This window comes from Triticum dicoccoides, chromosome 2B (genome assembly GCF_002162155.2).
Source record: "Triticum dicoccoides isolate Atlit2015 ecotype Zavitan chromosome 2B, WEW_v2.0, whole genome shotgun sequence".
Classification (NCBI taxonomy): Eukaryota; Viridiplantae; Streptophyta; class Magnoliopsida; order Poales; family Poaceae; genus Triticum; species Triticum dicoccoides.
Window position 1 is genome coordinate 165472637 of NC_041383.1, and position 10623 is coordinate 165483259.

Here is a 10623-nt window from a genome sequence, read left to right on the forward strand (position 1 = left end):
ATATGTTTTGGGCATAGAAATTCACCGAGATAGAAACAATGGAGTCTTAGGACTATCGCAGAAAGCATATTTGCAGAAGGTTCTTAAAAAGTATAATATGCATGCGAGTAAAGCCACACCTGCTCCTATAGTTAAGGGCGATAATTTTGGGAAATTTCAATGTCCCAAGAATCAGTATGAGATCGATCAAATGAAAGGAGTACCATATGCTTCGGCAGTTGGCAGCTTACAGTATGCACAAGTGTGCACTCGCCCTGACTTAGCCTTTATCACCGGGGTACTCGGTAGATATCAAGAGAATCCAGGCATAGAGCACTGGAAGATGGTAAAGAAAGCATTGCGTTATGCGCAAGGCACGAAGGACTACATGCTAACATACAGGAGATCTAATTCCCTACAGATAAAAGGGTATTCAGACACAAATTTTGCGGGGGGACAAAGATGATAGAAAATCCACGTCAGGATACGTATTCACCCTCGCTGGGGGAGCTATTTCGTGGAAAAGCTCCAAACAGTCGACAGTTGCATCATCCACGATGTATGCAGAATTCATAGCATGCTTCGAAGCCACGGGCAGGGATATGGCTAAAGAAATTTGTACCCGACTTGAAAGTGGTAGATTGTATTCACAAACCACTAAAGATGTACTGCGACAATCAGCCCGCGGTATTTTACGCTCACAACAACAAGTCGAGTAATGCTGCCAAAACAATAGAGATAAAGTACTATGTTGTGAAAGATAAAATCCAAGATCAAACTATAAGTCTCGAGCATATAAAGACAAAAGATATGCTTGCGGATCCGCTAACGAAAGGCTTACCACCCAATGTGTTCAAGGAACACTTAGCCGGCATGGGTTTAAGGGAAAGCCTTATGATTCCTGGATAGGCCCAAAAGGAACAGAATTTGTTTCTGAACCAAAACGTATGTTGTAGCTGTATGATTCTACCGGCATTTAAGCTGTGACGATGAAACATGCTCTATGTACCAATATATGATGAAACAAATAAACTAGAATGTATAAGGTTAAAAGTAAAGTTGAGATCAAGGGGGAGAATGTTAGGTTGATCTCTCCCGTGTGGGCCAAATGGCCCAACGGACCCCTGATCCGCGCCCTGATCGGGGGCGCCCAACCACAATATGGTTGACGGGCCCCTGTCACGCAGCGCTACATAAAAAGGTGGGGGCCGGCGGCACGCAGTACGAGGTTCACCGCGTTTCCAGGCTCCCCACCGAAAACCCCGACCCGATCTAGGTCTAGCGCTGACAGTGACGGGAAGCTCCGCCGCCGCCACTGCCCACACACCGCCGCCATCCACTCCCTGCCATCACCGGCCACCGTCACCATGGCCGGCACCGGGAGTTCCTCATCTGCACCTGGACAAGGTAGGTTCATCGGATCTCCTAGCCCACTCCGATCTAAGGTTCTATCGAAACTATCTCATGTTTGGTGACCAAGGCTACTACTCATACACTTTCAAGTGGATGGACTCAACTAGAGATGGTATTTGTTGCTGATTGACGTGCTTGAGTTCTTTTTTCCTGTCAAAGATTCATTAGTGAACTGACATCGACATGATTTACAAATTATTGTAATAACTTGTAGAAGATATTTAGTTTCTCTTGCACATTGGATACCGGACGCCTGATGCTGTCCCTATAGCTGCCTCGAACATGATGTGCAGTACTGCATGGTCTGGGACAATTTTGTGTGCTCTGTTCAATAAGGAATAGTTTGAGAAGATTGCCTTTTGCTCTAATTACTGGAATTATGCACTTTGGCCCCCCGCGCCGCCTCATCTGAGGCGACTCGGGGGCAAACCCTAATCGCTCCAACCCGCTCCTCCCTGCGCGTCCCCCCTCTCCGCCGCCGCCTGAGGTACTCACCAGCGCCGCTGCATGGTACTGGTGAAGGTGGCGGCGGGGATCCAGGCGTCTCCTCCTCGGGCGGGGAGCCTCGGATCCATGGCGGCAGCCCTGGCTGGTGGCACGCGGCGCAGCTTGGCGGCGAGCGGCGCCGGCGTGGACAGGTGGGCCACTTCCCTGGCCATGTGGATGGCTGGGAGGTGGTGGGCTTCGGCTGCGCGGCGGTTCCTCCCTGGATGTTGGTGGCCATGGTGATGTTCGTCTTCGACCCCGATCTACTCCGATCTGCAGCAGATCCGGCCCTTGGTGGCTTCGGTCACCGTCCTGGGTGTTGGCCTTGCAGATCCGGTGGCTGGAAGGGTTTCGGGGAAATCTCTTGGCCGGCGTGGCGGTCACTCCGATGGCAGTGCCTTTGGGTGTTGGTTCCCTCGATGGAGGCTTCGGAGAGGACCTCCTTCCTTCCACCCCTCCCAGGAGCTCAGGTGAAAACTTCAGACCCCCCTGTTCCAAGCGACGATGACACCACGATGGCGTGCTCCTTCCTGAAGGCGTTGCTCGGGGGCTGCTCAAGCGGCGGTGGAAGTGGTGGCGGTTCGGTATCGACACATGCATTCTGGTCAGCTTTATCTTGGAGGCTGCGGCGACGTAGGCGACGCTCGTCTGGTGGAGCTACTGCCGATGGTCGAGGCATCGTCGGCAGTCTGCGCCATCAGGCTCGGGGTGCTCAAGGGGAAACCCCAGATCTGGGTCTTCCGGATCGGATGATGATGGCGTTCTATTGCTTTCCCTTCTGGGGGCATCGTTTTGGAGCAAGTGCTGGCTGGAGGGATGGTGGAGCGGTGCTTCATCTCACACATTGATGGCGGCGGAGATCGATGGCATGGCGCTGTGGAGACTCGACGTCCGATGCGCAGAGATTGGCTCGCGCAGGAGGAGGTTGCTGTCTGGCGTCATGGTGACGTCGATGGCAGAGTGGCCAGACAAGGTAGAAGCCTCAATATGTTCTGAAGACCTGTGGAAGATGGCGGCGACGACACACGAGTGCGTCTGACCGGATTGTGCCCCAGACCCGGTATGTGGCTCGGCTGGGGCTTCCGAATGAGTTTCAGCTTCCGACTTTTGATATTAGGCTTAGGTGAGTGGTTTGGGTAGTGGCCCAGCTAACACCCCTTCATCATATTGGATAGGAGTAGCGGCATATGTTGCCAAGATGGTGGATTCAGATACATTGTTGTAATACTTTGTACGGTCCTCGAGAATAATCAATAAAGTGGCCGTATGCATCTCCCAGATGCAGAGGCCGGGGGTCATCCTCCTTTTCTAAAAATAAAAAACTGGAATTATGCACTTCCGGTCATTTATGTTTGGTTTTTTCCTTTTACTACAGAAGAACCGGTTATGTTGTGTTTCTTTTTTGCAGAATGTTGAAAAATAGAATCTCTATTGGCTGGAATATGCAGGTAATGCGAACACTAACAGGGGATATCATAATGTCAACTCAAATTAATTGCCCATTCATCATTGTGTCTTCTCTATAGCAATCTGAATTTGTCTCTTCTTGCGGTTATTTGATTGGTTGGCTTGCACAAAACTTTTAAAAAAAGATTTCTAACATGTGTTTGCTGGTTCTTTGTGAAGATAAGCTTGGTTCCTTTTTTTATCAACCAGGGAAATGAAAGGATGCGCCGTAGATTTTAGTTTATTTATCATGTTATTAATCCCTATTTATAGCCATTGTATAATTAGCAATAGAGAAATGTTTGCTGATATTTTTTACCTGCAAGAGCAAGACCATAGTACTTTCATGAGACCCTTCATAAGACCTCACAACCAGCCATATATGTGTGTCCTCTTTATGCTAGGGTGCTATATGTGCAGTGTGCTATCTTCAGGAGTGTGCATTATGTTCCAAAAGTTTTGTATTTCTGAACCTGCTGAATTTAGATCAAAAGATATTTTGTATTTCTGAACCTGCTGAATAAATCAAAAGATGTTGTTCCTCTGCCTGTCGAAATTAAATTAAAAGATGTTGTCACTGAAAAATCTCAAGCAGACAGTGAGTTCTGCTGCTACTTCTGTAAAGGAGGTTCACGTCCAGCGCTCGCAACTTGCGGCCGTACTCGACCTCCCGGCCATCGTATAGCCTCTTATGTTGTCTTCAGTCTGCATTTTTTTCTTCTAGAATACGCACGAGTGTGAGTATCATATAGAAAGGAGTGGGGGAAAGAGCCCCATTCGCATAAAATTCTTACAGCGTATTACATGCAAGAGTCCACACCCTGAGGGTCATCTAGGAAGCTAACTAACTACTCCCTAGCTAGGCCTCCGAGGAAGGTGGTGAAATCACCTTTGAGGAGGCCAGCGGTACTCCACGCTCTACCTTCTTTCTCCATGTTAGCAATCACGGCCGTAGCAGAAGGAATTGCTCTGTCGAAGACGATGGCGTTTCGATGCTTCCATACTTCCCACAGTCGAGAGAGAGAATGGTGCGGCTGTCCTTGGCTTTGATATCTATCGCCTTGCAAGAATTGCACCAAGATATCAACTCCACATCGGGTATCGGCATCCACTACGGCTTGCGTAGGGCCTCCAGAACCATATGCCACACTGACCTCGCAAAGACACAAGACATTAAAATGTGGTTGATGGTCTCCATGTCTTGGTCGCAAAAAGGACATGCCGGCTGATGAGGAAGGCCACGCCGCGCCAAGCGATCTGAGGTCCAACATCTATTCCGTGAGGCAAGCCAGGTGAAGAACCTACACTGCAATGGGGCTTTAGATTTCCAGGCCATACCCGCATATGCAGCCACCTCAAGGCCCCAAAATTTGGAGGCGTACGCCGATCGCACCGAGTAATTGCCATCGTCCTCCCAAGCCCATCGGACCTGATCTTGCGTACCCGTGGTGAGCATGATTGTCGTCGTCCTGTCCCAAAGGAGGAGAAATTCCTGCAGTGTCTCCTCATCCATGTCCGGGCCTACCTCAAGCACCCAAGATCCACCTTGTATTGCGTCGGAGACTGACCTGACCTCTCAAACACGCTGCGGGATCCTCGCATATAATCTTGGGGCCAACTCTTGAACCCTAAAACCTTGAAGCCACCGGTCCTCCCAAAACAGAGCATTCTTGTCGTCTCCCACATGCGTGATTGCGGCTGTTCTAAAAATTGATCGCGCTTCATCTGGAATTCTGATCTCGAAACCTCTCCAAGGTCGTGATCTGTCTGTACATTGTAGCCATGCCCAGCGGGCCTGGAGCGGAAGTTGAGCCAGTGTAGGTCCAGTATGCCTAGGCGTCCAGCCCATTTGGGCGTGCAAACACTCTTCCAAGCCACCTTGCACCACCATTGGCCTCATCCTTCCCGCACTAGAAAAAACCTCTACAGATCTTGATGATGGCCTTGATTGTCTGCGGGGGAAGGCTCAGGGCTAGCATGGCATGAACCGGGATTGCGCATAGCACGGACTTTACCAGGATGAGCATGCTGCCTAGGCCTTCAGTCTGCATTGGTACGTCTGGGTTGGTAGATTGTCGCTCTCTATGATGATTTCTGTTGACACACAAACATGAAGCTAGCTTTAGAGTTTTAGAGAAAAACAGAGTAACTGGAAGAAGAAAGGAGAGGTAGCAGTATTTTCGTCCGGGCTACACATGCCCTTGTTTTTCTCCCTTTTCATGATTCAGTTGTGGTTCAACTCACCCAGACAGAAACGCATTATGTCAGTTTTGAAAAAAAAGGCACGCCGATGCACTTTCGCACATCACAGTTGTTCTTTTTTACTTATAGGATCTGTGGTTATAGAAATTCCTACTATGTAATGTAAAATTTAACTATCAACTTGTGCAGAAAATGAGTGTTTGTGTCCTCTACCGTGCAATTTTCTTCTGAACAACTGACCAAACGCATAGCACCAACAAACAAAATTATTGCACTATATTCGTGACAACACATAAAGCTTTTTATTGCACTATACACATAACATCTGTAGATCACTTAAAGCACACGATTGATCTGCTTTAGCAAAGCATAAGTAATTTCCCCTATTTTTATTCTGCTTAAGTACACTTCAATTCTTAATGTCCAATTGTCATGCATTTTTAAGGCTGGAAATGTTCCTCGGCAGCTTAATTATTTGGTTTGTTCATCTACATGTGAGAATGAGATGCTCATGAAAACTAGGTTGAGTTGCAACCTTCTCATTCTCCCCTGTTTTCGCACTACGTACCTACAAGATATGCTCCCCCCCTTCTTTATTTGTCTTGCATGGCTGGAATGATCAGACTTTGTACTGGATTTGTTCATTGATTCCTTTTACCATTGTGAAGGACCATGGAGACAAATGCAACACTTACGACCCTTTTGATATGTTGCCAAGCTCTTTTACTCCTCTTGAACTATTAAATTCTGCAAACTTTGAGTCTTCTGAGTTATGTTCCCATGTCCTAAGGTATTACGAAGGAACAATAAGCAGTGAACCATGTCTGCAAATATTAATAAATCAATTGTGCGTTGCATCCATCATTATTAAGCATAGCAGCCCTCGGAAAGAAAGGATTTAGCATTTCAATAATAGTTACAAGTTTTGGCCCCTTTGTAATTAGGGAAATCCTTTCCATCCCGGCAAAAGATTTTTTTGGATAGATTTGGTTGTGACCCATGCCACACAAAAGCTACTCTTCAAGAGCATATGCAGAAGATGTCATATGTTGAGTGTGTTGATACATACTTTCATCTGGCTAAGTTAACTATCATGACAAGTATTTAGTAGGTCATAGGAATTAAGGGATGAAAACTTGTTCTCATATGAATGGTGTTCTCCAAGCTGTGCGCTCCTTCAGGTTCCACGTCGATTCTTACTATGTGTGGCGATTCTTAATTGTTGATGGGTGTCCTTTCTATCATGGGTCTCAAATGGAAGCCAACTTTTCAACATTTCATACACTCCACTTTTTCATTCGCAACAACTACTATAACATATGACATACACAACAAGATCAGCTGATGGTCTACATACCACGACGCTTTCTTCTTGAAACCAGTCTAGCTGCCAAATTAGAAATTCATGGATACACTCGCTGGAACAGGTCCCTCAATAGAACTAAGCATATGTTGTGATTGATCTACCAAGCCAGCCAGGAAACTTCAAAGAAAAAAATAAGCTCTAGAAGCAGCAAAGGAAATTGTTGCCCAAGCATGCTCGGGATACACTTGTGCTCACTATAATACTATTATCAAAGTTGCAAAGAGAAACATGTTTTCAATGTAAGAGAAGGCATGCACAACACTGGCAATTCAAGATGGCACGTTAGCAGATAACTACTTAGCAAAAATGGATTCACGAGACATGCTAAGATTCTGGCAATGATAGGCAACAATTTTTCCGACGTCATACTAATACATATCTATACTCAATAAACTAGGCATCAATTATCTAATACACCTTGGATCGCGTGGAACAATTTGCAGAATCTATATACCACTTCATCACAGGCACCAATCCCACGGAAGGTTGCACTAGAATGATATAAGTTACAAATAAATGCCATGCTTTTAGTCTTATTACACAAGCGTCAAAGTGTAGTTCTCATTTTATAAGATGTAGCATTCATGCTAATAAAAAATGTATCCTTCCCAAGTTGTTGATTTTACCGTGTTTAATCTTATTATAAATGTATCAACATGTGCTTCATGTTCCTTGATATGCACCACGCATGATGGCAATAAATGTATCATTTTCAATTTACTTTTATGCATGTCTTCCTTTTTTATGATCACAATCTTACTCACATACTTCCTTCAAATTAAAATTTATAGCATGTAACATGTAAACAACATATACAAACATGGCGTATCGGCTGGGCGCGGCGTGTCGCCGCGCGGGCATTGCTAGTTACTAGCTAGCTTGCAAAGGAAATTAGGGTTCTACTTGTAGTAGTAGTATAAAACAAAACAGGGATATCTCAACTTCTACTGTACGTAGTTTATTACAAGTAGGATTTTTTTTTTGCTGCACAAGTAGGAGGCACAGGGATATATAATGATGAAAAAAATTGCAGTTGCACCACTCGTTCGTTAGGTACGAGGACATGGCAATTCCGAATGTTTTAGATGACAAGTTTAGTTAGGCGAGGATGACAACTTTAATACGCAAGCATGGCAACTTCATGCTTCAGTTTATTTTTGACATAAACTTACCATGTGTCACTGAAATTGGAATTGCCATTGAAAAACGTCAGCACTGGAGTGCCACACACCTTTTTTACCTGATGTATGACTTATCATTTGGGTCGTAATATACCGGCCGGGTTGATTTGCTTACCTGCCGACGCATATATGCAATCGATCATGCCTGCGTAGTCGCTACCAATGTTGGTGCCGCTGCCACCGCGTCACATATATCATCAACTTGCTTTGTGGTCACCACGTTCCCGGCCGGCCGGCAGCTGGTTTGACTCATCACAAACGTGCGCTCCAAACGGCCGGAATACACACATGCATGCCTGCGATTTCCCCCGTAATTGAGACTATAAATACGCATGCGGAACAGCAAGTTTTCCTCATCCCATCTTCCCTCGATCGAACAGGAGTAGTTGACCCGAGCAGAGGAAGATGGCCAAGCTTGCCCTTCTCGCCGTGCTCGCGCTGCTCGGTTCCGTGGCCAGTCAAGCATCCGGCTACGGCTACACCTATCCCAACCCCACTCCCATCATACCACCGCCCCCACCGGCTACTCCTCCGCCGAGCCCTTCCCCACCTCCACCGGCTACTCCTCCGCCCAGCCCTACCCCTGGCCCTACACCGGGCTATCCTAGCCCAACTCCCACCACGCCGGCCACGCCCCCACCGGTTTCTTCTCCGACGAGCCCTACCCCACCTCCACCGGCTACCCTCCCACCGAGCCCTACTCCTACCCCAGGCTATCCCACCACCAGTCCTACTCCCACCACGGCCTCGCCCCCACCGTCTTCTACCCCTACCCCGCCTCCACCTGCCACCGGGCTCAAGGTCGGCTACTACGATGACAAGTGCCCTGACGCGGAGAAGATCGTGCTGGACGCCGTGCGCAACGCCACCGCCGGCGTGAAGGCCGGGCTCATCCGCCTCTTCTTTCACGACTGCTTTGTCCAGGTACACATACATACATACGCAAGTGAAGTTTTAGAGATTGATATACGCCTAGTTGTGCACTCCACGACTGAGAAGCCAACTATGGTATCGTTGCATGCATGCATTTATGTTACTTGGGCGTGCTTTTCAGGGTTGCGATGCCTCTGTCCTGCTGAACAATGTCTCTGGCAAGCCTGAACCGGAGATGCTCGGTATCCCAAACTTGAGCCTGCGTGGCTTCGAAGTGATAGAGGCGGCCAAGAAGAAGATCGAGGAAAAATGTCCGGGTGTCGTCTCCTGCGCCGACATCGTTGCCTTCGCAGGCCGTGACGCCAGCAAGTTACTCAGCGGCTACAAAATAAACTTCAACATGCCGGCCGGCCGCTACGACGGATTGGTGTCCCTCAAAGACAAGACCCTCCCCAACCTGCCCCCACCCTTCGCCAACCTCACTACCCTCACACAAATGTTCGCCAAGAAGGGACTCAGCCAAACCGACATGGTTGCGCTTTCCGGCGCGCACAGCATCGGCCGCTCGCACTGCTCCTCCTTCCGCGACCGTCTCCAGCCACCGGCCAACGACAACTCCACCACGTCGATGGATGCCACTTACGCTGGGAAGCTGACCCAGGACTGCCCCGCCGGGAATGATCCCACGGTGCCGCAGGACTACAAGACCCCCGACGTGCTGGACAGCCAGTACTACAGGGACGTGATGGATCGCAAAGTGCTCTTCACCTCCGACGCGACGCTCATGACGTCACCAGAGACCAAGGAGCTGGTGGAAAAGTACACTTGGTGGTGGATCGGAGATTTCTTGTGGTACAGACATTTCGAGGATGCCATGGTGAAGATGGGCAATATCGAGGTGAAGAACAACACCAACGGCCAGATCAGGAAGAAGTGCGGGTTTGTCAACGAGCCCTACACCGGTTGATGATCTCTTGGACGGCAGAGACTGTTCAGTTCATGCTTTTTGAGTGTGCCTTCTGGTTTCCTTTCTAGTGTATTTTCCACTAAGCTTTTTCCTCGCTGGTTCATTTCATTCATTTGTGTTGTAATCCTTATTATGCCACTACTGTCAACTACCGGCAATACTTTATATTGAGAGTGATAAATCATTTTTTGTTTAGCATTATTTAGTATTGGGAATACTTTTTTTTGAAAACCCCACCATATATTAATTAATTTAGAATGTTAATACAATCATTCATTACAGCAGCTGCCACACATGCCGGAACACTATTAATAAGAATACCGTCAGACTTATTATTAAAACTAAACTTAGCTATCTCGTGGACCACTGTATTAGTTTTCCTGCTAATTTTGGAGATCTTCACATTCGCTAGCATCTTAGAATACTGAGAGCTTCTTTCTTTAGGTCAACAAGTGGAGATCTGTCAAACCTGTCATTTTCTAGAACACCCGCCACAAAAGAGCAGTCAGTTTCTAAAATGATGGGTTTGTGAAGGGTGATACCAATATACAATCCGGAGATTGTCGCTCTAAGTTCCGCTTCTTCAACACTAAAGCAGGCTCCAATATAATCCCAAGAGGAAATGACTACTTCTCCAGTATAATTTCTGACAACCACCCCCACACTCGCGGCGCTGATTGACTCCACAAAACTTGCATCGACGTTAATCT

At 47.4% G+C, this 10623-nt stretch overlaps 1 protein-coding gene across 1 annotated transcript; it reads left to right on the forward strand.

Moving 5' to 3' along the window:
- Nucleotides 1-8445: 8445 nt before the first annotated feature.
- Nucleotides 8446-10078, forward strand: LOC119362803 (peroxidase 2-like). The gene is made up of 2 exons (XM_037628067.1): nucleotides 8446-8997; nucleotides 9128-10078. Exons 1-2 carry the CDS (start codon nucleotides 8479-8481, stop codon nucleotides 9911-9913), a joined length of 1305 nt encoding a protein of 434 aa, XP_037483964.1. The 5' UTR covers nucleotides 8446-8478; the 3' UTR covers nucleotides 9914-10078.
- The last annotated feature ends 545 nt before the right edge of the window (nucleotides 10079-10623 follow it).

Coding starts and splice junctions, on each gene's coding strand:
- LOC119362803 (XM_037628067.1), top strand. CDS start 8,479: ATGGCCAAGCTTGCCCTTCTCGCCGTGCTCGCGCTGCTCGGTTCCGTG. Junction 8,998..9,127: donor TTCACGACTGCTTTGTCCAG/GTACACATACAT, acceptor CGTGCTTTTCAG/GGTTGCGATGCCTCTGTCCT.